Genomic DNA, 27,897 nt, shown 5'->3' on the forward strand with positions numbered 1-27,897 from the left:
TTTTTTTTTTAAGATTTCATTTATTTATTTGACAGAGAGAGACACAGCAAGAGAGGGAACACAAGCAGGCGGAGAGGGAGAGGGAGAAGCAGGCTTCCTGCTGAGCAGGGAGCCCGATGCGGGGCTCGATTCGAGGACCCTGGGATTATGACCTGAGCCCAAGGCAGACGCTTAACTGACTGACAGGTGCCCCAAAAACTAAGCTCTTAGAAGAAAGCAAAGTGTTTTGGAGAGGGGATAAAAATGAATGAAAGACTTATAGGCATTGATAAAGTACTTTGAAGAAAGATGGATTAAAATTAAAAAAGAGATTCCCTCTGGGCTGGTAAGAAGAGATGGTACTCCCAACTCCCCTAAGTAGCTATATAGTGCATCTGAGCAGATGGGATCAAGAGAAGCCTTGTAAGTGATTCCCATGTCCCAGGTGGCACAAAAGCAACAGGAAGCCACCAGATCTAAAGAGGCCATGTTGACAAGGATGAGCTTCTCTCTCCACTACTCAGAACTTAGAACTTGTTAAAACTGGTAACAGAAGGAAACCCAAGATGTTCTCTACCCATCTGGTAGATTGGGGCTTAGAATCATAAACTGTATTATTACAGTGTTTTTAGCTAGGAAAGTCTGAACTCAGATCACTAACATTGTCCTTACCTTTCCTGAAAGAAATGTACTTAAAAAAAATGTTTATTTTTAAGTCACCTAGGGGTGCCTAGGTGACTCAGTTGGTTAAGCGTCCAACTCTTGATTTTGGCTCAGGTCATGATCTCAGGGTGATGAGATCGAGCCCCATATCAGGCTCCAAGCTGGGTGTGGAGACTGCTTAAGATTCTCTCCCTCTCCCTCTGCACCTCCCACCACCCCCCTGCACTCATGAGTGCTCTCGCTCTCTAAAAAATTTTTTGGAAGATAGGAGTATCAAAAACTCACTTTCCTTGCTCTTTATTTTCCTTCTTTTTTTTAAAATTTAAATTCAGGGGTGGAGGTTTCTGGGCCGGTCGGGGAGCCGTGCTTCCTTTTTGTCCGACATCTTAGCGAGGCTGCAGGGGTGGACGCTGCTCTCCCGGCTTCGCTATGCCGCCCAAGGATGACAAGAAGAAGAAAGATGCCGGAAAATCGGCCAAGAAAGACAAAGACCCAGTGAACAAATCTGGGGGCAAGGCGAAAAAGAAGAAGTGGTCCAAAGGCAAAGTTCGGGACAAGCTCAATAATCTGGTCTTGTTTGACAAAGCGACATATGACAAACTCTGTAAGGAAGTTCCCAACTATAAGCTTATAACTCCAGCTGTTGTCTCTGAGAGACTGAAGATTCGAGGTTCCCTGGCCAGGGCAGCCCTTCAGGAGCTCCTTAGTAAAGGACTTATTAAACTGGTTTCAAAGCACAGAGCTCAAGTAATTTACACCAGAAACACCAAGGGTGGAGATGCCCCAGCTGCTGGTGAAGATGCATGAACAAGATCCCACCAACTGTACATTTTGGAAAATAAAACTTTATTAAATCAAAAAAAAAATAAAAAATAAAATTTAAATTCAATTAACATATAGTGTATTATTAGTTTCAGAGGTAGAGTTCAGTGATACATCCGTCTTATATAATATCCAGTGCTCAATACATCATGTGCCCTTCTTAATGTCCATCACCCAGTTACCCCATCCCCACATCCCCCTTGCTCTTTATTTTCTAGGTATTTTTATTTGAGGAGAATTTATCTTCATCCACAAATCCTAACAAGCCGGTATTTCCACCCCCCCCTTCTTTCTGGCAACTATCCTTGATCTATAATATATTACCAAACTGGTCTCATCACAGTACACAGATAACAGCACCAACCACCAAATCAGCAGGGATTTCCACAAGCTTCCCTCTATTGTGAGGGGCCACTCAGGAGTTCGGCTATGTGACTAGCTTTGACCAATGACATCAGCAAATGTAATGCAAGCAGAGCTTTGGTAGGCACTTGCACATTAGAACCTTTTCTTTTGAGATTCTGGGACAGCCAAGTAAGAAAACTAAGCTATCCTATTAGAGATGCCTAACAGGGGAGAACAGAGCTTCAGTTCTAAATAGCCTCAGCTGCCAGCTATGTGAATGAGACCGTCATGGACCATTCAGCCCCACGCAAGCTGCCAGGGGACTGCTGCAGTGTATGTGATCTCAAGTGAGGCCAGCAGAACTGCCCAGCGAAGCTCAGCCCAAATTTCAGAATCATGAGCAAACACACGGCTTCTGTTTGAAGCCACTAAATTTTTTAAAATGAAAACTATCTACTGACCACTGCTCAACAATATTTACAATGAAGTAAGCAATCAATACACAGTTGGATAACATTCTGATTACTATAAAGTTACCATTTCTCCAGACTTCTGCTGAACCAGTAACACAAACATTGAAAAGACTGAGGCTGCAGGTAAGGAATGGGTTGGGTAAAGAAAAAACACACAAATCAATAGTTGAAATTACAAAAGTTTGTTTGCTCATTTATGCTAGCAGGTCCGAAACAGCAACATTTCTAATCATCAGATTGGTTTCCACAAATCCTGGTCTTTTAGTCAGTATAGCACAAGGATTTCAATCTTTCGTAAAGGAATGGTTCTCTAGGGGGAACTTTGAATGCCCATTTAACCAAGCCTTGTTTGGCTTATTAAAACACATCATTTGTTTAGTCTTCTCCTCTGAGTGGGAAGGTTATTGGGAGTGGTAAAATTTTTCCTTCAGGGAGTTTTGCAAATAAACTGTTGTACTAATATAATTATAGATATAGATAGGAATTGTGATAAGTCTACTTTAAATTCTCCAATTAAAATAGTTTTTATTTAAATTGTCCAATTATTTGTAGAATCATCTACTTGCTTGAAGTTTTATGGCTTCAGGAAAATTTTCCATTTCCCTTGAGGCAATCTATTTCTTGCTTTTCTCAGAAAGATGGCATCCCAGAAACAATATGGACTTACCCATGATTGTGAAATGACATTTTTGTTTTGGTGAATGTAAAAAAGGAAAAACCCAACAACAACCATTTACACTTGTATAAATAAACAAAAACCCAGAATGGTCCTTAGTCATTATTGGTTAAACATAAGTTCTGATTGAGTTATGACTATGGAAATTTTTTCTAACATTTAGAAAAACTGCTCTTTAATGAGAGAGAGAGAATAATCTACCATGGTATCATATGTTCTTTTTTGATAAATGAAGCAACTACAGTAAGCTTTTATTTGTCCAAAGTAACCAATGCTATTGATGCAAGAAACAAAAACAACCCAGCAATTCCTTTGATACTATTCAAAATAAACAGATTAAATCTGATTTTCATTAGAATATAGTTATTCACACGAATGAGTCATAGAACCAAGACCCATACATATATATATGAATATGAATGATTATTGAGCATCTTCCGGACAAGAATGCAAAGTTTCTCTCTCTTTATAAAAAGCAATTACAGGGCGCCTGGGTGGCTCAGCCGTTAAGCATCTGCCTTCCGCTCAGGTCATGGTCCCGGGGTCCTGGGATCGAGCCCTGCATCGGGCTCCCTGCTGGGCGGGAAGCCTGCTTCTCCCTCTCCCACTCCCCCTGCTTGTGTTCCCTCTCTCGCTGTGTCTCTCTCTGTCAAATAAATAAATAAAATCTTAAAAAAAAAGGCAATTACAATTTGAGGACACTTCATGTTTGCCTCTTTTGCCAGCACCAAGTCTGTCTCATCTGCATCTCTCTGTTTCATGAGAAAGATGAACTCTCCGCTGCTGTCTGTGACACTATATGTTCAGGACAAAGACCACTGGCAAAGTGTCTTGGTTTGTCAGCAGCATCTCTTTTCTTCTTTGATTTGCTGTCATCAGATTCACTGTCAGTTAAATACTTTCTTTTTGTCCTATCTTTTTCTTTAACAACTTTTTCAGAATTAAGAAATAGTTCGATTAACTCTGGATGATCTAAATTTTCTTCAGGTTTTCAAGTATTGTCAGAGTTTGTAAATCTCTTCCATTTAAGGAAGTACTTCACCTTCCCGTTCTCTACACATTGGTACAGTGCTTTTTCCACCACCAAATCTTCAGGCTTTTCAACTTCAGGCTCCTCAACTCTTACTCTTTCCATCTGTTTCTTTCCCATATTTTTGCAATGTAGCTTTATTGGAGGCCATTTTTAATTGTGGAGGTGAAGAATTATATTCCTCACTGCCTCCAGCAGGTCTAGTCTGGGTTTGTGGCATTTCAGATTATGTGGCCCACATCCCAGGAGGAGGGCCATGGAGAGCTGTGCAAGAGGCCACTTAGTTTTTAGGGTAGGTTGTTACGCAGCAATAGATAACTGATACAGGGGCACTTATACTCTATATTTTAAGACGGCTAATGAAAATAAAAATCGAGCTAGTTGAAGAGAACTAGTTGTGCTACTGGGTTATTTCAAACTTTTTTTATTTTTTAAAAGATTTTATTTATATGAGAGAGAGGGAGAGCAGGAGAGGGAGGCAGGTCAGAGGGAGAAGCAGACTCCCCGCTGAGCGGAGAGCCCGACACGGGACTCGATCCCGGGACTCCAGGATCATGACCTGAGCCGAAGGCAGTCGCCCAACCAACTGAGCCACCTAGGCGCCCTTACTTTTTAAAAAAGATTTTCATTGTTTATTTGACAGAGAGAGAGAGAGAGAGAGAGAGAGCAGGAACACAAGCAGGGGGAGTGGGAGAGGGTGAAGCAGGCCTCCCGCTGAGCAGGGAGCCTGACGTGGGGCTCCATCCCAGGACCCTGGGATCATGACCTGAGCAGAAGGCAGATGCTTAACAACTGAGCCACCCAGGCGCCCCATTAAACTTTTTTCAAATTGAATAAAGAAAAAACTCATCTTTTTTTTGTTTTTTAAAGATTTTATTTATTTGACAGAGAGAGAGATTAAGCACAAGTAGGCAGAGCAGAAGGCAGAGGGAGAGGGAGAAGCAGGCCCCCCTGCTGAGCAGGGAGCTGGATGCAGGGCTGATCCTAGGACACTGGGATAATGACCCGAGCCGAAGGCATATGCCCAACTGACTGAGTCACCCAGGCGTCCCTAATCTTTCTTTCTTGATAAAGCTATCTGAAGAGTTTCGCTCTGAGAACAAGTGAATGGAAAATGGTTCTGAGGCTGTTCAGATCACCATACTCAGACATAAGACTGATTCAGACTTGACCTCTAAGAAGATACTATTAATGCTTCCACCAATGGTTGCCCATAATATTGTAGTAAACTTCTCTGGCAGTTTTCCCTCTCTCCTCTTGGCAATTATCTTGAAATCTCTTCTAAAGATATGAAAAGTTTGTTTGTATCCACCTATATGTGCAATTTGGAATTACTGTACAGAGAAATAAGAAATTGCCCTGATGATGAACTGGACCTAATCTGAATTTGATGAAATAGTTAGGCAATTCATTTTACCCAATTTTTTTCTTGAGCCATTTAAATCAAAGACTATTACATAATGGGATCGAAGGAAAAGGTCACATGAACTTGAGAGACATCAAAGCAATCCCATAAGAACTGGAGGTTACTTTGGTCTGTCTTTCCCTACTTCTCCCTTCAGGAACATGAATAGCATTTGGCCACAACTTGCGTCTTGCCAATTTTTTCCTTCACCATCCACAGCTCCAGTTTCCCCACCTCCAGCCCTAATTACGTTCTGCAAACATACATGCCTTCACACTCTTGTTCCTACTGTGTTCTACCTTGAATATCATACATGTCTAGCCACTCCCCTCCCCCAGGATTCTGGAACATCTTTATATGGACAAGCAAATCTAAGTTTCTAACATACACCAATGGTAAGAATCTATCTATATAACTAACCATGAAGGTCTTTTCAAACCTAGTAAAACAGAAAATATACTAAATACCCATTGGAGAATCGAAAAATCCCTCCGTCTGCTACCTTGGGCTTAGCGAATTTACATGTCACTCTCAAGTACAAAATATTCACTAGATATTTTTAAGAAGTGGGGGCGCCTAGGTGGCTCAGCCCTTAAGTGTCTGCCTTAGGCTCAGGTCATGATCCCAGGGTTCTGGGATCCAGCCCCGCATCAGGCTCCCGGCTCCACCGGACGCCGGCTTCTCCCTCTCCCACTCCCCCTGCTTGTGTTCCCTCTCTCCTGGTGTCTCTCTGTGTCAAATAAATAAAATCTTAAAAAGAAATGGAAAGTAAATGACTAAACGAGTCCTCCCAACAATGACAGGGCACTACGCGCCCATGGTAAGGATATTTAATGAAACGCAATAAAGGCTTTTACTCAACGAGTACTGTATGTTAAGTATTTTGCTAAAATCACCTAACTTAATCCTTTGGCGTAGGTGTTCTAATTCACAATTTTTAGCAACATGACAACAGCTGTGGAGGTAAGGTCACTGCAGTGAGAAGGTTTAGACACGGAGCCACTTCAGGACCCTCGGAGGCCCCCCGAGGGAGCCACAGTGACGTCACAGCATCTCGGTTCGGACGTTCTCAGGGTCAAGCTTTGTCTCAGTGGCCCACATTGGAGCCCACATAAAACCACTAGCAAATGAGGTGGAAGAGGCGGCCCAGGGTGTCCGGGCGTCTATTTTCTCCGCGTAGGGACACACGTGCTCGGTACGAAGGAAATCCAACCCAGCGAGGCCCGCCGGCCTGACGCTTCCCGCCGCCGCATTCCCGCGACCCGGGCGCGGGGCAGCATCCCTGGCCGGGGCAGCACCACCACGGCGCCAGGAGATCGAGGCCAGGCAGATTCGGTCGGGCGTCACGTTGAAGCTAGAAGGTACCAGGACCCTAACGGCCGGCACAAAACAACCACTCCGAAGACCCCCGGTCTTGGCACTAGCTCTCCCTCCTAGGCTTTGGGTCTCCCCTCAAGAGCGCAGGCGCCCGCAAGGAACCGCGCTTCCCTCGCAACTTCTCGAAGGCGAAAGGGGCGGGCCCTGGGCGGTGGGCGCTGAAGCCCCGCCCCGCTCGCGCGGCCTGCCGGATTCGCCCCGCCTCCTCTGCGCGGCGGTCGGCCCTTCTTCCTTCTGCGCCACAGCCCCGGGCGGCCGCCCTGGTCCGGGGTCCAGCTGCGAGGTTTGCGTGGGAGGCGGCGGGCGCGGGTCCCGGCCCTACGAAGAGCGCGCTGCGCGCCCCCTTCTCCCCGGGAGCGACGGGCCGCGGAAGTGACGTGTGCACGAGCAGGAGCTCGTTTGAATCGGTTCCCGGGTGATCCTCGCGCCTGCCGCTGCTTGGCCGCCGCCTCCGCCGCTGAGGGAGGAGCTGCAGCGCGCCGGGCTAGAGGCCTCGCACCGCCCCGGGGGCTGGAGCTGAAGAACGCCGCGCGGAGTCTGCACCTCGGCCCTGAGCGCGGCCGCGGTAGACGCCGGCGCTGCTGTTTTTTCTCCTTTCCCCCAATATGGCAGCGGCGGGCGGCGGCGGGCCCTCGGTGGGGACCGGAGAGGACGGCGGAGGCGACGGCTGCAGGACGGTGTACTTGTTTGACCGGCGCGAGAAGGAGTCCGAGCTCGGGGACCGGGTGTTGCAGGTCGAGGAGCGCTCGGACTACGCAAGGTTCCGCGCCTCTGTGTGTCAGGTACGCGAAGGGGCAAAGGAGGGATGCGCGGGTAGAGTTTGGGTTAGGAGGGTGACGAGACACTCAAGTTGCTCACCAGGGGCAATAAACCTGTCACCTGGCCCTAGTTCTGCGGCCTTGGCTTCTCTCTCTCGGGTGCCCGCCATGCCTGTGGCCCGGCGGCTGGAAGCTTTGGGCCGGTCCCAGCCTCGGCCTGGGAGTACAGAGCCAGCATCTCCGTGGGCCTCCCCCTGCCCTTTTACGGGGTCGGGGTGGGGGTGGTTCTCGCTGGCCAGGGTTTCATACCTCGGGCTTAATTGGCCTGTGGCGACCTTAGTACTCTAAGGCCTTAGTACTCTAAACTCATCTTCCAGTAGGGAAAGCCACTTGTGTCTCTTCGTGTGGAACTTTTTAAAAAAAATACGAGCGCAGTTAGAACCCGATGGCTCTGTCAGGAGTTCTGAAATTCCTGGAGTCGATTGACCTCAGGTTCATTAAATGATACCATAATTTCCCGGGCCGTCCTGTCAAGGTTTATGGGCCCGCCCTGGCGGGGTCCTTCCGTAGTGAAAACACTTGTCCCAGTTAGCTTCGCAGGTGGAAGCTGCCCTTCTGGTTTTCTGAACCCTAGCCCTTGAAAGTTTTAGAACTAACTCGAAAGGTGCCTGTGGGTAGCTGTGGAACACCAAAGAAGGGTGTGTATGCCTGAGTGTGTGCATATATATGTGTGAGAGATATATATGTGTGAGAGATATATGTGTGTGAATATATATATGTATTTGTGCTACATGTATCTCCACTGTATTAGTTTGCTTTAAAAATTAATAACTACGTAGGAAAAGCTACTTTAAACTGTGAAGAATTTTATAGGTGGGAGGTGGAGATGGTGCCTGAGCTTTAAAGAAGGGATACAGTCCTGTGCAGCGTTAACCACATGAAGTTCTTTTTAGGCTACAAAGAACACTTAGCTTCCAAGTAAAGAGAACTTTGTGTGAAGCATTGTTTGTTTTAAATTGATTAGACTGATGATTTAGTACTGTTCTAGACACATAACTCTGTAGTTGCTGAAATAATTGAAATCAAGACCCATAGAATAAAAGGGACTTGGGAGCAAGGACCTTGGGTTTGTTCACAACGTATTCCCACTGTCTAGAACTGTGCCTGGCACATGGTAAATGTCGAAATTACAATGAATGAATGAAACGAAAAATTATGTATAAAGAGTGAATTCATTCTATGCCTGGATATAGCAGATTCCCATGTATATATGAAAACTGAATGAATGAGTGCTCATCTTTTTTTGATGAATGTTTTCCATTCAAAACCATACCCAAAAAAAGGGAAACCCTTTATGTTTATTTTTATTGTTAAAAAGATCAGCAAAATAAAGAAAATACGGAGCTGGAGGGGAAAAAAGTAAATCTTTTCTTCACTGTAAAATTTATAACTGCTGGTAGCACTTGGGGTATTTCTTTGTATTCTTACCCCAATTTTTTTAATAGCTATTTTTTCACTTAATATTGTTAGTATTTTTCTATTTTAATGCAAGTCTTCATAATCAAAGTTTGAAATGGTTTGTTTAGTACCACTGTTTACATAACCAAATCCCTTCTTTTTGTCGACATTTACATTACTTTCAATTTTAAGTAATGCCATGATAAACATCTCTGAATAGTAGTCTTTTATGTCTTTTATTTTTCTTTAGTTTAAGCTCTTGGAAGTGAAATTTCTCCAAGGTCAGGATTATTTTTAAAGGTCTTGATAGGTATTTTCAGGTTGGTTTTCAAAAAGGTTGTACTCATTTACCCTCCATCTAGAAATAAATTCTCTCTGTGAGAAGTCTCACTAACTGTTAGATAGGGGAAGTATTATTACAGAAGTGGAAACGCACTTTTGGAAATGGGTGACTCAAGTCAAACAGATAGTACAGTCTCAAATTAGGTTTCAAACCCAAAACCCATATTCTTTCTGTTATACCACTTTGCCTCAAATTAAGTTGTAATAGGGAACATATATATTTATTCCATTCTTTGAATATATATTTTTTAAAGATTTTATTTGAGAGAGCAAGAGTGTGCGCATGAGCCTGGGGGAGAGGGAGAGGGAGAGGGAGAAGCAGACTCCCACTGAGCAGGGAGCTTGAGGTGGCCTCTATCCCAGGACCCCCAGAACACAACCTGAGCTGAAGGCAGACGCTTAACTGACTGAGCCACCCAGGTGCCCCATTCCTTCAATATATTAATTTGAAAACCAAGGAAAATATTTCTTTTGACTAGTTCATTCTTCCTTCTTCCCACTTCTTCTTGCTGGAAGAGACAAAGGTTAAATTTGATTAGAAGTGAGAGGGAAGAACTAGTAAGAAAAAAAAATGGAAGGCTAACTTTTTTCAGAGGATTTACTTTTTAAAGTATCATTAGATTATATAACCTAATCCTATAACCTTGTTTCCATTACCTATATGAACAACTGAATTAAATTACTGAATTAAGTCCAAGGTTATACAGATAAACAGTGAAACTGGGATCAGAATCTAGGTCTGATTGATTCTGAAGCTTGTTATTTTTATTAAAACCTCCACAATGTCCACACTGTTTATTAAAGCCTTCATCTTCTTTGTGTGTGTGTGTGGGGGGGGGTAAAATAGTGCACTAAATTGAAGTTTTTCATTAGAACTTAAACCAATAAGTGTCAGTAGTGCTAGAAAATATTATGGATCCTAAACTGTTATTTGGGGAAAGCTCACCTTGTGGAAAAAGGGAGCAATCAAGAGGAAGGAAGAAGAAAGAGTTTAAAAAAAAAAAGAGGAAAGAACAGATCTGGAAGAATCCCTTAGAACTGTGATAAGCAGCTATTGACTCACCTGAACGCTTGTGGCCTTGCAGAATCAAAGATTAGAGGATGATTCATTTGGCTAGTTCTTAAGATATATCCAGACATTAAGGGAAGTATGCAAACCTTCCCCTCCATCTCCATATTTTTTCCTTTGTATGGTTTCACTATACCTTGTGACCCTGCCATGGCACTTATGCTATTGTACTTTAAAAAAAAAAAAAAAAAATTCTGTGTGGTCCTTGAGGGCAGGAGCCTACCTAATAGTTGGTTTATAGCTGTTTAGTTACATGAATCACTCTCTTCCTTTAAAAAAACTTGTACGTAGGGTACATATATTAAAAATTCCAGAAGATAAGGGGTGCCTGGCTGGCTCAATTTGTAGAGCATGTGACTCTTGATCTTGGGGTTGTGGGTTCGAGCTCCATGTTGGTTGCAGAGATTACTTAAAAATAAAATCTTAAAAAAAATTCAAGAAAAGGAAACATAAAAGTAGTTATAGGATGGAATAAAATAGTAACCTGAGGAGAGTTAATAAACTTTGATAATATCTTACAAATATCTTACACCATTGCTGAGCCATGAAATCAGCTTTGAGTTTCTTAGAGGTCAAAACAAAAGGACAGATAATTTATAGAAAAACTACAGTGTCTGTAAAATAAAAACATTCCAAGTGCTAATGAAGCAAAGCTTTGACTTGAGAAAAATTTCTCCTTAGATTCCTTACAAATCCTGGTAAAATGGACAACATACCTAAAGATAGGAAAGTCTGCTGCTTATTTCCCTTAACGCAAGGTAGGGTATATGTATTATTTCGGGTAATGCAAGCTGCTTTAACCACTCAAATTTTTTTTTTTAGAGATTTCTCACTCAAGTGCAATATGGGTGTTCCTGGTCTGTGAGTGATTCAGGGACAAAACCATTGGATATAATGTCAAAGGACAAATCATTAAAGGCTAGTTTGCAGAGTTTCAGAGCAGTGCATTGAAGTATATAGTTTCTGACTTAATCCATGGATGAACTTTAAAGTATTTGAAGATTTTATGGACTACAATTTAGCCTTTTATAGATATTTCTTAAAATTGGCTTTTGAGAGAAGTTGGGCAGTAGGTAGTTTGAAGCTGACCTAAAGAGGTGGAGGGCAGGTAATTTTTATTACCCGTTAAGGGCACTTCCGTCTTCATTACCAATTAATTCGGAAAAAGATGGGACCAAAATGTTCTTATAAAAATGAAAAAAATCTGAGCAAGACTATTTCCCAGACAGAATGTTATCCTGCTTTCATATAGGGAAAGGCAGAGGAGGTATATCTAGTCAAGGCCGGGTTAATACAAACACATGAAAGACTTTAGTTTAAGTCTGATAAGATAGAATTTAGACTAAAAATATGGAGAGAAAAGGGTATGCCATATTGAACAAAAGCATAATGAATAATTAAAAATATTTATATTTGTCAAATATCAAAGCTTTTAAATATTTGGAAAAATTATGAATTCAAGAAATAATTATATAGAATTATAGGTAAAGAAAAAAGATAGCTTAGTATCTTGCATAATAATTGATTAATGGAGAAGAGTGTATGGAATAATTAGATATAAATACTTTTCCGATATATGTAGTTTTTTTTTTTTAAGATTTTATTTATTTGACAGAGACACAGGGAACACAAGCCGGGGGAGTGGGAGAGGGAGAAGCAGGCTTCCCATGGAGCAGGGAGCCCAATGGGGGGCTTGATCCCAGGACCCTGGGATCATGACCTGAGCCGAAGGCAGACGCTTCAACGACTGAGCCACCCGGGCGCCCCAGATATATGTAGATCTTAAAAATTCAACTTGGCACATAGTTTTTTCAGTAACTGTAAGAACAAATTTTGTTTTACAGGATACATAAGCACATGATCTAACAATTGGGACACTGTAGAAATAAGGTAGTACTAGCTAAAAAAATACTCAATGCACAAAACCTTAATAAAGTTCTGTAAAAAGTTTTTATTTGTTAAATAAGTACAGTTTTATTCCCCATCAGATTATATCCATAGTTTCATTTCTGTAGGATGGAATTACATGGGAGATGATTATCTTTTTTTTTTTTTTTTAAGATTTATTTGACAGACACAGCAAAAGAGGGAATACAAGCAGGGGGAGTGGGAGAGGGAGAAGCAGGCTTCCCGCTGAGCACGGAGCCTGATGCAGGGCTCTATCCCAGGACCCTGGGATCATGACCTGAGCCTAAGGCAGACGCTTAATGACTGAGCCACCCAGGCGCCCCGGGAGATGATTATCTTTAGTTTTAGTAAAGTATACCAGATTGCTCTTCAATATAGTTTTACTGATTTTCAGTCTTCCCAGCAGTGGGTAAGGTCCAGTTTCCCTATATGGAGGTCTATACTTTGTATTATCAGGGCTTAAAATTTTTGCCAGTCTCATGGGAATGATAAGTTATTTTAATTTCTCTAATAACTAGTGAATGTGAGCATCTTTTCATATTTTCTAGTTTTTTCCTTTGTGGCTTGCACTTTTTATATATTTTCAGAAATCCTTTTCTCAAAATTATTCCGCTGTGTTTTCCTCTAAAATTTTGGGTTAATATGCAGCGTCTTTAATTCTCTTGGAATTTCTTTTTGTGTATGTTGAGATGGGGATCTTATTTTACCTATTTTTATGCAGTTTACTAGGTATTTCAATGTCATTCATTGAAATTATTCTTTCCCCGTCAATATATAACGTCACCCCTTATTTGCCAAGATCTCTATGTATATATATGTGGGTCTGTTTCAGGGTCCACTGTTCTCTTCCACTGATCTATTATATTATATTTTACATTACAAATTTTTCTTATAAAATACTTCAAACATCTATAAAGAGATAATAGTATAATGAGCCCACATTAACTCATCATCCAGATTCAATAGTTACAAAATATTTACCACACAAGCATCATTTTTGTCTTTTTGGTTCTTGATTTCACTTTGCTCCTATATATTTCACATGCATTTCTGTGATCATACCATCAAAATTAACATCTTAAAATATTATCTAATAGCTTAGTCCATATTCAGATATCTGTCTCAAAATGTCTTTTTAATGTATTTAAATCAGGATTCCAACTGGGTCCTCAAATGTGAATTTGAATTTTTACGCGTCTTAATTCTTTTAAAATTGAGAGCATTTAAGCAAAACCCTCTTTCCCAATCTCTTTTATTTTTCCTGACATTGGCTTGTTGAAGAAATCAAGTAGGTTTTTTTTTTTTTTAAGATTTTATTTATTTATATGACAGACAGTGAGAGAGGGAACACAAGCAGGGGGAATGGGAGAGGGAGAAGCAGACTTCCTGCTGAACAGGGAGCCTGATGCGGTGCTCGGTCCCAGGACCCTGGGATCATGACCTGAGCAGAAGGCAGACGCTTAACGACTGAGCCACCCAGGCGCCCCTAGGTTTTTCTTTAATATTGCACATTCTGGATTTGTCTGTGCTCCTTTATGGTGTAACTTGTTCTAGCTCCATATAACCTGTAAACAAATTATTTTTAAAGGTTTATAAACAAAATTTAGGTTCAACTTCTTTGAGGTATGGAGGCAAAGAATACTTCATAGGTGGTGCTGGTATTTATGTTCTGTCATATCAATAATTACCTATGTAATAAAGGGGTATTTCTCCCACCCTTAGCAATGCTAAGGTCATATTAGTGGGATTCTGGTAGTTTCAGCTGGATTCCTTCTTAATAAAAGTTTGAGCTGATGGTTTATCTATTGATGGTGATACTCTGATTGCCATTCCTCTTACGTTTATTAGCTAGAGTTCTCAAAAGAACAGCTTTGCCTCATCAGAGTAGAACCATTTGGTTACCTATAACTATAGTTGGTACAAAACAGGATAAATGCTTTATTCTTTCTCTTCAATAGGCTTCAGAGTTAGGAGTTGGTGCCTTAATTAGTTTCAGTGGGAACCAATAGGGTTTAGTATAGCTATTGAAGATTCAGGTATCATTAGTCTAGATTTCTTTAGTTGTCTTTGGTGGTAAGGCTGGTCTAAGGTTAGTCCATCGTTACCTGAAGCAGAAGTTGGTCTTCTCACTTACCTGTACGTTGTTGTTTAATTTTAGAAAGAGTGTATGTCTTTTAATTTTAAAGATCTATAAAATTTTAATGAAAATGTTAACTCTTTTCTAATTCTCATTTTTTGATTAGTTGTAAAATTTCAGGTTTTTGTGTGTTCATTGGACATTCATTTGTATTTTTTCCTTTTGATCATCACTTTTTGCTCTTTCTCTTTGTTGATCTTCATCTTGTTTTATGAAGACTTTTTGTTTCTTAAGGATGCTGTCTCCTGTTGCAATTCCCTTTCATAATTTATACTTTGCCTTAATTTTTAAAAAGTTATTCTGTTTGAAGGGATCATAATAAAGTCTTTAATATAGAAAATCCTGCATAGCATGGCTGTCCTTATCTTAGTGTTATAAAATATTAACTTCTATTTTTTTCTAGTACTTTTGTTTTTACGTATTTAAATATTTAATCTATATGAACAGAAGTGTTAATGATTTGCTCCAAATAAGTTTACTTATGTATTGACAAGAAATAGCATGCCTTTTGCCTAGGAGGTCCTGTTCGTATTAAAACCCTTTAGAAAATGTTCCACCTAATCATCATGTTCCTAGGTGGCTTATATGCGAGTAGCAGAAAAAACAACCTTGTTAAGCAAATAGGTAATTAATAGAGCTGTGCTTAATTATGCAAAGAAAAAATTTTAAAGTATCTAGACTTAGATTTTTTAGGTAAATGTAGTAATTGTTTTAAAATTATGATATACTATCAATATTTTCATTCTTATAAACTTGAATGGCATATTTATTTCCTTTGTGTAATAATTGATTTTATTCCTATTATTTTGGATAGACACTTGGCATTTCACCTGAAGAGAAATTTGTTATTACAACAACAAGTAGGAAGGAAATAACCTGTGATAATTTTGGTAAGCAGTGTTTAATTGATGCCTTTATATTTAATATGTTCTAGTACATCATAGGGCAATAACTATTTCCTTACACAGATAAGTATCTAAAACTATTGATAATTTTGGTTACTTTCTTGGGATGGAGGGGGAAATACATGTGCACAGTTTGTGCAGAGATCATGTTTTTTTTCTTTTTTTAAGATTTATTTATTTTAAAGAGCACACAAGTTCAAGTTGGGGGAGGAGAGAATCTCCAGCAGACTTCCAGCAGAGTTCATAGAGCCTGACTTAGGGCTCGATCTCACCACCCTGGGATCATGACCTGAGCTGAAATCAAGTCAGATGCTTAACAGAGTGAGCCACCCAGGTGCCCCGAGGTCGTATTTTTAAAACAAGATTATAGAAATGTAGTTATCGGTTATGGCTGCAGAAGATGAGATGTTGTGCAACACCTGGGCACACTTTTTTTACTTGGACCTCGAGGAGTTAATTCTCAGGAACTTGGATTCTTCCATTATATTTTTTTATCTAATTAGATTCCAGGACATGCCAGGTTTTCATGCATGATTCGTTTTGAGTTTAATCCTACTTCTCCGTTCATGTTAATGCCACTCTAATGCAGTTCATCATCTGATTTCCTGTGATAGTTTAACTTGTTTAAGAATTGAGTGTTTCAGATGAGTGGAAGTATTTGGGCCTACACAGCTGAATTTATAGATAGATCCATTGTTTGAGGGTTTGCCTGTATCATCTTTAAAGATACCTTATAAATACAATTTGCATATTTAAAATTATAAATCCATTGTGTTTCTGATGCTAGTGTAGTGCTTAAGATACTATTTCTTAATTACAGATGACACTGTTAAAGATGGAGTCACTCTATACCTGCTACAGTCAGTCAATCAGTTACTACTAACAGCTACAAAAGAACGAATTGACTTCCTACCTCACTATGACACACTGGTTAAAAGTGGCATGTATGAATATTATGCAAGTGAAGGACAAAATCCTTTGCGTAAGTATTACATTTATACTAATTTCAACAAACTATTACTCTCTTTTATCCCTTGACCACATGTTACATTCCTTCACTGTTTAAAAATTCTTTCTACTTTAATTAGAAGATTATGACCAGACATTGTGAACTTCCTTACTTCAGCCTCTTCATCACAATATGTTTCTTTTTCTAGCTAAGTCATCTTCAGAGTAAAGATGCCTCTCCTTTAAAACTAATCTATTATAATTCATTGCATTTTAACTCATAAGAAATGTACCTACCTATCTTTCCATCTCCTGTGTACTCTGATCTATTCTTCCTGGCCTCCTGTAGATGTCTCCCAATTGAGAAAATATTTTTCTTACCTTGCAAATTTGTATAACTGAACTACACAAGTAAGTAGTTTGTGTTCTGGTCTCCATTTCTTTCTTATTTCTTTCCACCTTTACTTGTCACAAGTTTTTATCCTACCTTTGGACTGTTTGCTAGTGATCTTTACAAATCAGTTGATTTAGAGAGAGTTTTTCTTTTTTGAAGATTTTATTTATTTGACACAGAGAGAGGGAGGGAGCACAAGCAGGGGGAACGGCAGGCAGGCAGAGGGAGAGGGAGAAGCAGGCTCTCCACCGAACAAGGAGCCTGATGTGGGGCTCGATCCCAGGACCCTGGGATCATGACCTGAGCTGAAGGTAGCTGCTTAACCTACTGAGCCACCCAGGCGCCCCTAGAGAGTCTTTTCTGTCTGGATCCTGCCAAAGTGTTGAATACTACTTAGATGTTCATTATAAACTTTCTTATTAAAAATATTTTTTCTTACGGTGTATGCATTATAGTTGGTAGGAAATTAGAAGACGTGGATAAGCAGAAAGAACATCATATCTCTACCACCTAGATAGAACCACCACTTATACTTTGGTGTTTATCATTTCAGACCTTTTTATATATTTTTTCTTTTTTATTGGTTTTATATGGAGCATACTTCTTTAACCTTTTTTGTTTGAAATGAGCATCTTTAGTACATATATCCATGTATATTTGTTTTTATAGTGTTTATGTAGTATTTATACAACAAATTTCTTTGAACAGTGTTCTTTTAGACATTTAGGTTGTTTTCAGTCTTTTTTTATTGTTACACATGACTGAATATTCTTTTGTCTAAATCGTATGCATCCTCACCATAAGACTTAGTAGTATTAGTATCAGCTGCTGTGCCAGGCACCATGCCAAGTTCTTTATGAACATTATTTAATCCTTGATCCTATGTGGTAAATAATGTTACTAATGACCCTACTTTGCAGAAGAAACTTGAGGCTAAGAGATTTTAGGTAGCTTGACAAAGGCTACCCTGGTAGTTAAGTGTTGGGGCCAGGATTTGAACCCTAGCAGAGGAATTAGGAGCTTGAACTCCTAACCAGTCTACTTATTACCTCTGATATTGTTCCTTATACACAAGAAAGCTCCTATCTTATTTCTCCCATCTTAAAAACATCATACTCTTCTTTCACCAGCTTTTTGCTTCTGTTTACAGCAAAACGCCTCCAAAGAGTTGACTGTATTTACTAACAGCAGTGGCGCTCCTTTTCCCATTCTCTCTTATTCACTCTCTTGTACTTACTCTTTGAGGGTCACCGGTGGCTAAATCCAGTGATCAGCTTTCAGTTCTCTTTTACTCAAGGTATTGACACAATTTATCACTTTTCTTCCTTGATAAAATAATTTTCACTTGGCTTTTGAGAAACCATACTCCAGTTTTGTTTCTACCTCACTGGCTGCCGCCTTTCTGCTCTTCTCCTCCCATCTTTTTCTTTTTTTTTTTAATTGAGATATAATTGACCTCCCTTCTCAACCTTCTTAATATTGAAGTGCCTCACAGCTTAGTCCTTGGTCCCGTATGTTCTCTTACTTCCTCAGTGATCTTGTCCAGTGTCATGGTTCTAAATACCATTGTTATGGCAGTGACTCTTCAATGGAGGTCGTAGAGATGGTAACTTTTTTTTTTTTTTAAGAATTTATTTATCCACTTAGAGTGTGTGAGTGGGGGAAGGGGCAGAGGGAAAGAGAGCGAGAGAGAATCTCAAGCAGACTCCATGCTGACCATGGAGCCAGACACGAGGCTTATCTCATGACCCTGAGATCATGACATCAGCCAAAATCAAGAATCAGGTGCTTAACTGAGTCATCCAGGTGCCGCAGAAGTGGTAATTTTTAGTCAAATATTGAAAATAATGCCAGACTTACTTCCTGAATTCCAGTGTTGTCTGTCCAACTGCCATGTGGTATCTCCACTCGCATATCTTAAGATGGGAACTGTAAGCTGTTCACTGAATCCTAACTACACATAATTTTCCCATTCAAATTGATTATTGCTCTGTTCTTTCAGTTGCTTAGGCCAAAAATCAAATTGATTCTTTTTTGTCTCATACCTTTCAGTTTGTAAGAAAATCCGATTGGCACTGTCTTCAGTATTTATATAGAAATGACCATTTCTTACCCTGTCTGTTTACAAAACCTGATCTTGAGGAATCACCTAGATTATATAGTGGACTCTTAATTCATCTCTCTTTTCATGCCTGTCCACATAAGGTTTGAGAAGTCAGATGTTCCATCTTCCTATGAAAACACTGATGGCTCCCCGTTTCACTGAGAATAAAAGCCAAAATCTATAATTATCTATATGGCCTTTGTAGCTCTGCTTTGCTTGCTCTCTGCCTTTGTTTCTGCAACTCTTCCTTTCTGCTTTTTCACTCCAGTACCAGCTGTATACTCAGCTTAGGGCCCTCTGCCTCTTTGCCCGGATAGCCCCTGTCTCATTCCCTCCCCTCTTTCAAGTCTTGTTTATTACCTTCTCAACAAAGATTAACCTTGATCACCCTGTTTAAGATTGCAGCTGGGTTCCCTCTGTGACTTTACTGTTATTTGATCTCTTTTTTTCTGCTTTCTTTTCTCCATCACATATACCACTGTCTAACATGCTAAGGAATTGTTAATTATATTTCATTTTCCATCTTTCTCATCATTTTTCCATCTTTCTAACTGGAATGTTAACTCCACAAGAATAGGACTCTTATCTGTTTTGTTCTGTTCCTGGAATAATGCCTGAAAATAGTGTTTAAATATTTGCATATTGAATGAATCTTTTAATTCTTTCTCTGGGGACAGATTTCTAAATGTGTAATCACGGAGTCAATAAGTACATTCATTTTTCAGACTTTTGATATATATTGATTACCTTCCAGATTGGTTGTGCTAGTTTTCAGTCCTGCTGTCATTGCATGATCAAGCAGAAAATCTCCCTGTTTAAGCTCTTGCTTTGATTACTATGATTTTACAGTACATTCCTAGGTCTTTCCCTGCTTTTGTTTCATTTGCCATTAGTGCTGCTTTTGGTTATTCTTAACCAAATGGTGGATAGCTCTTCAAGTCATGCTACTCTTTTTTTTTTTTTTATACTTTTCTCTTAATGAGGTTATCCAAATCTTAACTATTCTATCAGTGAAGCAGAAATCGTTACCTCTGGCTTTTTTTATCCTCTGAAGCCTGGTATCTGTTCTCGCTCCCTATGGAACACCTCTACTCATTGAACTTTGACAGAGTGGTAGGGCATCGCATCGAAAACTGTTTTCATTCTTCCCTTCTAAATTTTCCCTTTATGAGAAATATGACTATCCTATTTGGTCAAAGACTCAAAACGATCTTGGGTTGATTTCTTTATTTTTTGTAATTTTATATCTGAGCAGATACTAAATTCTAATCATTTTTTCCCTCCAGATTTCTCTTACCTCTTTTTTGCCTCCCATTTCCTACAGTGTTCCTTCTCTATTTTCTAGACTTAATACCATTGGCCAGATCCTTATATCGGATTTGTGGTAATTTCTTTCTAGTTTATAAACATTGCCATCCTGTAAGTGTTCAGAGTGTGGAATGCTTGCTGGTGTGCTACTCTGTGGATTAATTACAGTGTTAGTTGGGTTGCACTTCAGTGGTAATAAGAGACATAAATTTGGTGTGTTCCCCTTTTTTAATTAAGGAAATAAAAGCGGGAAATAGTTTGAGTAGTGATCTTGAAGAAAGAATATTCGTTAATAAGTATTATTATTCGAGCCAGTGATAAGTTGAATATCAAGTTGGTTGTGTAGTAGGAAATAATTAGCAGTTCTGTGTCAGTTAGACACGTTCTGCTATTTGATAAATTGCTGTTAATCATAAGATTTCTATATCTAAATATTAGTTCTTAATAGACCCTTTTATAGTTGCTTTATATTTGCAACCCCCACCCCATCTCTAAATGTGTTAACTTTTGACTTGTGCATGATGTATTACATACCATGAACTAGTATTTGATTTTATGGTTATGGTCTTCTGTTTGTCTCCTATGTCTGTATGTCTGTCTTTAGATTATAAACTCCTTGAAGCCAGGAATCATGGCTGGCTGATTCATGCCGTATAGTGCCTTACAAGTACTGGTTGATAACTGCTTTTTAATGCTGGTGGTGATTGGTGATGATGCCTTTATTATGTATTATATCATTAGGATCAGGATAATATTTTAATTCTAGCTCTTTGGAAAATAAAAGTGATGGCTTAAGGTACTTCAGAGTTTCTTCTACTTTGAACTTTTAAATGAAGTATTTGGGAGGGAAAAGTTAAGCAGTAATGTCTTCTCATTCTCTTCCAGCATTTGCTCTTGCAGAATTAATTGACAATTCATTGTCTGCTACGTCTAGAAACACTGGTATTAGAAGAATACAGATCAAATTGGTAAGAAAATAATGCTATAAAGAAATTTAACTTTTCCTTTTATAAAAATACTACAAGTTCATTGTAGAAAAATTAGAAAATAAAGATAAACTAAAAGTAGAAATAATTATCTGATGTCTCTTCATTGTTAAAATTTTTATGTGCCCTTTTTTCTATGCATATATGTATACCTGTATGTGTGATCATAGTGTACATTTTGTTTTTTTGTGATCTTCTACTTTCCCTTGACAGTACGTTGTAGCCATTTGCCGTATCACAAATATTCTGCAATATAATGTTCCATTCCTACTATTTTACTTATTGGTTATATTATAAATTATATAGTTTATTACTGAAGATTTAGATTTTTTTCTATATTTTTGCCATTGTAAATAATGCTGGCATGAACATCCTTATAGGTCTTTACATGTCTCTAGTTAGTTCCTTAAGCTAAATTCTGAGAAATGGAATTTCTGGATTAAAGGACATGAAGAATTCTAAGGCCTTTGATTTATACAGCTGACCTTACCTTTTAATAAGTTGTAATACATTTACACTTCTACCAGCAGTGTATGAGTGAGCCCATTTAAATTCTTTAATATTTAACTTTTTATATTTTTATATTGATTTGACTTTTCCTTTTTGAACTTATTTCATAGCTTTTTGATGAAACACAAGGAAAACCTGCTGTTGCAGTGATAGATAATGGAAGAGGAATGACCTCTAAACAGCTTAACAACTGGGCCGTGTATAGGTTGTCAAAATTTACAAGGCAAGGTGACTTTGAAAGGTTAGAAAATCTTATTCATTTTTTTGATGGGTAGCTGGGAATTTTAATAAGGATAAGAACTCTAATAGTTCTTTAGTTATACATGGTGCATTGGAGCTTTTGACATTATCAGTGTGTATGTTAGCATATATACTTAGAATTTTTGTATAACTTTTTATTATCAATACTTAGAAATAGTGAAAACTACATAATATTATGCTCTTCCACTGCAGAATTCTTTTTGCATTTTCTAAGATATGTAGGAGTTATTATGATGTCTTAAATACTTTGGAACTTTCCCCCTTTCCTTACTAAGGTTTGATGAGAGCTGTGTGGCCTCTAAAGCAGTAGGATGGTTTTATTTATTTTAAAGATTTTATTTATTTGAGAGGGGGAGAGAGCATGAGTGGGGTGAGGGGCAGAGGGAGAAGCAGGCTCTCCACTGAGCAGGAAGCCCCTGATGTGGGGCTCGATCCCAGGCCCCGGGGATCATGACCTGAGCCAAAGGCAGACGCTTAACTGACTGAGCCACCCAGGTGCCCCAGGAGAATGGTTTTAAACTAAGCTTTAGCAGTCACCTGATACCTCTTGCAAAGCATCTAATGAACCACATTTGTTCTGTTGAGCTCATTGTTGCTCTGCTTTCAGGGCTCTGCTTTTTCTTTTTTCTTTTTTTTTTTTTTAAAGATTTTATTTATTTGAGGGGCATATGGGTGGCTCAGTCAGTTAAGCATCTGCCTTCGGCTTAGGTCATGATCTCGGGGTCCTGGGATCGAGCCTTGCTTCGGGCTCCCTGCTCAGCAGGGAGTCTACTTCTCCCTCTCCTTTTGCCCCTCCCCTTGCTTGTGCTCTCTCTCTCAAATAAATAAAAATCTTTTAAAAAAATAAAAGATTTTATTTAGAGAGTGGAGGGGAGGAGCAGAGGGAGTGGGACAAGACGACTCCATACTGAGTGCAGAGTGTGACACAGGCCTCAATCCCATAACCCTGAGACTATGACCTGAGCCAAAATCAAGAGTTAGGCGCTCAACTGACTGAGACGCCCAGACGCCCATCTGGGCTCTGCTTTATAAAATATTCATAGCTGTTAGGGAGTAGAGTCTAGTCAGGAGTTTTGTATCAGAATATGCTTGTAGAAATACTCTGAATGAGAATGCTGTAGGGGAAACAAAATATAGTAGAAATTGTTAGGGATATAAAGGTTTAAGTCTTTGGGATATTAACTGAATTCTAAGAGCTATGACCCACAAGTCTTTTGCTCTTTTTAGCTATGTCGTGTACTTCAGGTAACATACTTGGGAAGAATCTGTTGGTATTCTTATTAAGTAATACTTGTTCATGTCCTGGTTTGCTCTTCATTACATCAGGGAGATTCATCCAAATTTAAGAATTTTAACAATGTTAAAAACTAATATAGTTAGCACATTTGCTTTCTTTCTGAAATTTCAGCACCCACAGAATTTTTATCAAATTTGTAAAGATTGTGTCATGGTGAGAGGCAACATGATGAAGAAGGGCTCTGAAATCATTTGGCCTGGTTTGAATCTAGCCTTAATTAGTTGTATGACATTCGTCAAGGTATTTAACTTCTCTGAGTTTCAGTTTACATATCTGTAAAATGTGGATAATACCTCATAAGGTTTTGTGAGAACCAAATGAGTTAGACCATTGTGTAAAATCCTTAGGAAAGAGCCTGGCCTATAGTAAGCAATCAGTAAATATAAGCTATATACGCTATCATTTTAGTTGCTACTTTCTTATTCTCAGCCTCAGACTTTTCTACAACCATTCTTTTTCATTATATTCTTGAGTACATGCCACTTCAAGGATGTATAAAATATCCACAGAGAAGGCAAAGAACACTTGTCTTTTATAGCCTAGGGATAGAATTTAGCATGCAGTAGAACTATTAGGTGGTAGATTGCCAAAAAGATTAGAAAAAATTTATTTAAATGGAAGAGAAGGAAGTAGAATCTATAGTGTTAGAGTAAATCTTAACTGTATTCATGGAACATGGACTCTGATTTTTCTCTAGGTCTTAGCACAACATAAACTTTTAAACTTAAATATTAGGGAGATTTTAATTTTTGATAAAAAGGTACCTGTTGCTGGCTTTTGTCCTAGGTTTTTAGGTATTACATCACTAAAACCATCAGCTGTTGTAGCTATTTTATACTCATACCATCTTTGAGTCTAGTATCAGTCCCTTGACCTACCCACTCTTGATTTCTGTTAACTTCAGATGTTCCCCCTTACTCCCCTAGCTTCTCCTATAGAAAAAATTATCAGTTGCTTTATTGTTTCCAGTTAAGTTTTTACTGGATACAAGGGTGGATGTCATAGGATACAGGCTATGGAAGAAAAGGAGGACAGCCTAAAAGTAGAAAACAGCTGACTCTCTTGGCCCATCTCTTATGTTGTAGAGAGAAAAACAAGTAAACACACAAAAAAATTTGTAAGTGTTCCAGTTATAGATTATTGCTGTTAAGAAAATATCAGGTAATATGTTAGAGCCTGATGGGCAGCTCTTAAGGTAGATGAGGGCCTCTGAGATTGCATTTAAGTTGAGGCTTGAATGTTTAGAAGAAAACAGCCAATCGAAGATCTGGGGTAAGAGTACTCCAAGTAGAAGGAACACCAGCAAAGACAGACACTGAAATTATGATCAGCTTGTTTTCTTTGGGACAGTGGAAGGAGACAAGTGTGGTATATGAAGGGGAGAATAGAGGAGATGAAGTGAGAGTTTTGACTTGCCAGTATTCTTTATAACTCTCACCTTGCTACTACCCTTTCTCCTACCCTTTTTATTTTGAAAAAGTTAAAGCAAACAAGTTGAAAGAGCAATATATTAGCAAGCATGCATCCTTCACCTAGATTTATTAGTTAACATTTTGTCACATTTGTTATCTTCTATCTGTATGCATGTACACATTCTCTTCCTGATCATTTGAAAGTTAGTTAAATTCTTCATGACATTTCACTACCAAATACTGTAGCATGTATCTCCTTCACAAGGACATTCTCATAACCATAATACTACTGTCACACCCAAGAAATTTATCATTGATTCAAAATATATAATGTCTGCATTCAGGTTTTTCCCCATTTGTCATGTCTCTCTGGATTCCTTTAGTCTACAATAATTTGTCGCATTTGTGTCTTTAATGATACTGTTTTTTTTGTGGAGATCACGCTAGTTGCAGAAAGGTTCACAACCTGGATCTGAGTGTTTCCTCAACACTATTCTTTTCCTCAACATTTTATGAACATTTTGAACTTATAGGAAAGTTGAAGTTCTACAATGAAAACCCAGATACTCATACCTGCTTTCTACCATTGACCGTTGCTTTCCCACATATCTATCTATTCTACTAATCTTCAGTTCAGGTTTTTGTTTTTTTTTTAATTCAAAAGAAAGTACAGGTATCTGTAAACTTTCTCCTAATGCTTAAAGCATTGATACCATTATCTTTGTTGTTGTTGTTTTGAGGTAAAATTTACCTACAGTGAAATGCTCACATCTGTCATAAGCTAATCTTCTTTGAATTTATTTTTTTATGGACATTCATATACCATAAAATTCACCATATAAAATGTACAGTTCAGTAGCTTTGAATATAGTCATAAGGTTGTGCAGCCATCACCACTGATTGCAGAACATTTTCATCACTCCAATAGAAACCTTTACCCACTGTAGTTACTTCTGTGTCCCCTCACCCTCTTCCCCACTGATCACTAATATACTTTAAATAGTTGTTAGCCTAATTTTTAGTTGTTTTTCTAGGGATTAAAAATTAACCTCTTACAATCCAGTTTGGATTAATGCCAGTTTAAGTAATATACAAAAACTTTGCCCCTGTATGGTTTCATTCCCCCCCCACTCCTTCATTTTATTATTTTTATATAAATAACATCTTTATACATTGTAACTGCATCAACATAGTTTTATAGTTACTGCTTTATGCAGTTTTAAATCAGAAGAATTGTAAAATGACGGTCTTTAGTAACTATTTTGGGCAGATCTACTAACAACAGATTCCTTCAGTTTTTGTTTATCTGGGAATGTCTTAACCTTATCTCCTTCATTTTTTAAGGTTGATAGGTTTTTTTCTTTTTTAACACTTTGAATAGGTTAGCCTACTGCCTCTGGTTCCATGGTTTCTGAGGAAGAATCAGCTGTTAATCTTTCTGAGTATCGCTTGTGTGTGACTAATCTCTTCTTTCTGTCTGCCTTCAAGATTCTTTTTGTCTGGCTTTTAACAGTTTGATACTGATGTGTCTAGGTTTGGATCTTTTTGAGTTCATTCTACTTAGTGGTGGATGGACTTTTTGGATTTGTAGATTAATGTTTTTCATCATATTTGGGGAAGTTTTTGGCTATTATTTCTTCAGATAATCTTTATCTTCTCTCCTTATATGGCTCCTATTATCCATATACTGATATGCTTGATGGTGTCCTATAGGTCTCTGAGGTTCTGTTCATTTTTCTTCATTCTTTTTTCTTTTTGTTCCTCAGACTACTTTCAGTTGACCTGCTTTTTAAGTTCACTGATTGTTTCTTCTGCCAAATCAGATCTACTCATGAGCCACTTAACTGAATTTTTCCTTTCAGTTATTGTTTCTTTAAATTGCAGAACTTTCATTTGGTTCTTTTTTTTTTTTTTTAATTCTCTCTCTTGTGCTCTATTTAATGAAACACTGTTCTCATACTTCATTATTTACTTCATGATTTCTGTTCATTGAACACATTATAAAATACCTGATTTAAATTTTTGTCTAGTAAGTCCAGTGTCTGGGCTTTCTCTGAGACAATTTATACTTACTGCTATTTTTCCTGTGTGTGGGCTGTACTTTAATATTTTTGTCATGGCTCGTTTTTTTTGTTGTTGAGAATAAGACAGTTTTATTATATAGTGTGGCAGCTCTGGGAATTAGATTCATCCCTCTCCCCAGGGCTTGTTTGTTGCTTCTGTTTTTTGTTGTTGTTTGTGTACTTACCCCTCTAAACTAATTTTGTAACATCTTTATTTTTTTTAAGATTTTTTATTTATTAGAGAAAGCATGCACGAGTGGGGGAGGGGCAGAGTGAGAGGGAGAAGCAGACTGGGAGCTCGATGTGGGGCTCGATCTCGGGCCCCTGGGATCATGACCTGAGCTGAAGGCAGACGCTTAACCAACTGAGCCATCCAGGCACTCCTGTAGCATCTGTATTCTTTGTGTTGCACTGAAATCTCTGTGTAGCTTGGTGGTCAGGTAATGATTGGACGTTTCCCTAAATGTCTGGAACCATTAAGTCTTCCCAGCTTTTGTCAAGGGATGCATATCTGTTTGCATATTGGAGTATGTTTTTAAGGTTCTGGCAGGAAGTTTACGTCTCTGCCTTAGTCTTTATTTCTTGCTTGCACAGAACCTCAAAGTCAGCCAGAATGAGATATTAGGGCCTTCAAATGCTTTCTTGAGCATGTATATAGTCCTGCATATGAGTGTGACCTTTTCTATTCTCATGAATATGTGCAGCTTTTATTTTTATTTTTTTTAAGTTCAATTAGCCAACATATAGTACATCATTAGTTTCACATGTAGTGTTCAGTAATTTATCAGTTGCATATAATGCCAGTGATCATCACATCACGTGCCCTCCTTAATGCCCATCACTCAGTTACCCCCTCCCTCCCACCCCCTCCACTCCAACAACTCTCAGTTTCCTATAGTTAAGTCTCTCATGGTTTTTCTCCCTCTCTGATGACTTCCCTTTCAGTTTTCCTTCCCTTCCCCTATGATTCTCTGCACTGTTTCTTACATTCCACATATGAGTGAAACCATATGAGAATTGTCTTTCTCTGATTGACTTATTTCGCTCAGCATAATACCCTCCAATTCCATCCACCTCCATGTAAATGGTAAGTAGTCATCCTTTCTAATGGCTGAGTAATATTCCATTGTATATATGTACCACATTTTCTTTATTCACTTATCTGTCAGTGGACATCTCGGCTCTTTCCACAGTTTGGCTATTGTGGACATAGCTGCTGTCAACATTGGGGTACAGGTGCCCCTTTGGATCACTACATTTGTATCTT

The 27,897-nt window shown here is 38.8% G+C and overlaps 2 protein-coding genes and 1 pseudogene across 5 annotated transcripts in view; 2 read left to right on the forward strand and 1 right to left on the reverse strand.

Annotated features, from left to right (window-relative positions):
- Positions 1-993: 993 nt before the first annotated feature.
- LOC114200328 (small ribosomal subunit protein eS25) lies at positions 994-1,505 on the forward strand. Its single transcript, XM_028092374.2, has one exon. It carries the CDS (start codon positions 1,072-1,074, stop codon positions 1,447-1,449), a length of 378 nt encoding a protein of 125 aa, XP_027948175.1. The 5' UTR covers positions 994-1,071; the 3' UTR covers positions 1,450-1,505.
- Positions 1,506-3,381: 1,876 nt separating this feature from the next.
- LOC114200306 (chromobox protein homolog 3-like) lies at positions 3,382-4,139 on the reverse strand (annotated as a pseudogene).
- A 2,864-nt stretch (positions 4,140-7,003) lies between these two features.
- The window catches only part of SMCHD1 (structural maintenance of chromosomes flexible hinge domain containing 1), a 139,226-nt gene continuing 118,332 nt past the window's right edge, over positions 7,004-27,897 (forward strand). For 3 of the 4 annotated variants that reach the window (XM_028092352.2, XM_028092351.2, XM_028092353.2), the window contains exons 1-5: positions 7,005-7,552; positions 15,257-15,332; positions 16,168-16,329; positions 20,987-21,069; positions 21,708-21,838. In XM_028092352.2, the coding sequence (XP_027948153.1) occupies positions 7,376-7,552; positions 15,257-15,332; positions 16,168-16,329; positions 20,987-21,069; positions 21,708-21,838 (629 nt within the window). In that variant the 5' untranslated portion in view covers positions 7,005-7,375. Of the gene's footprint in view, positions 7,553-15,256; positions 15,333-16,167; positions 16,330-20,986; positions 21,070-21,707; positions 21,839-27,897 lie in introns of all 4 variants that reach the window. The other variant, XM_028092350.2, reaches the window with a different exon arrangement.

Source organism: Eumetopias jubatus, unplaced genomic scaffold, assembly GCF_037043125.1.
Source record: "Eumetopias jubatus isolate StellerSeaLion01/CBP00866 unplaced genomic scaffold, mEumJub1_p1.0 scaffold_16, whole genome shotgun sequence".
Taxonomy (NCBI): Eukaryota; Metazoa; Chordata; class Mammalia; order Carnivora; family Otariidae; genus Eumetopias; species Eumetopias jubatus.

Excerpts from the sequence above, each read along its gene's own strand:
- LOC114200328 (XM_028092374.2), top strand. The coding sequence starts at position 1,072 with ATGCCGCCCAAGGATGACAAGAAGAAGAAAGATGCCGGAAAATCGGCC.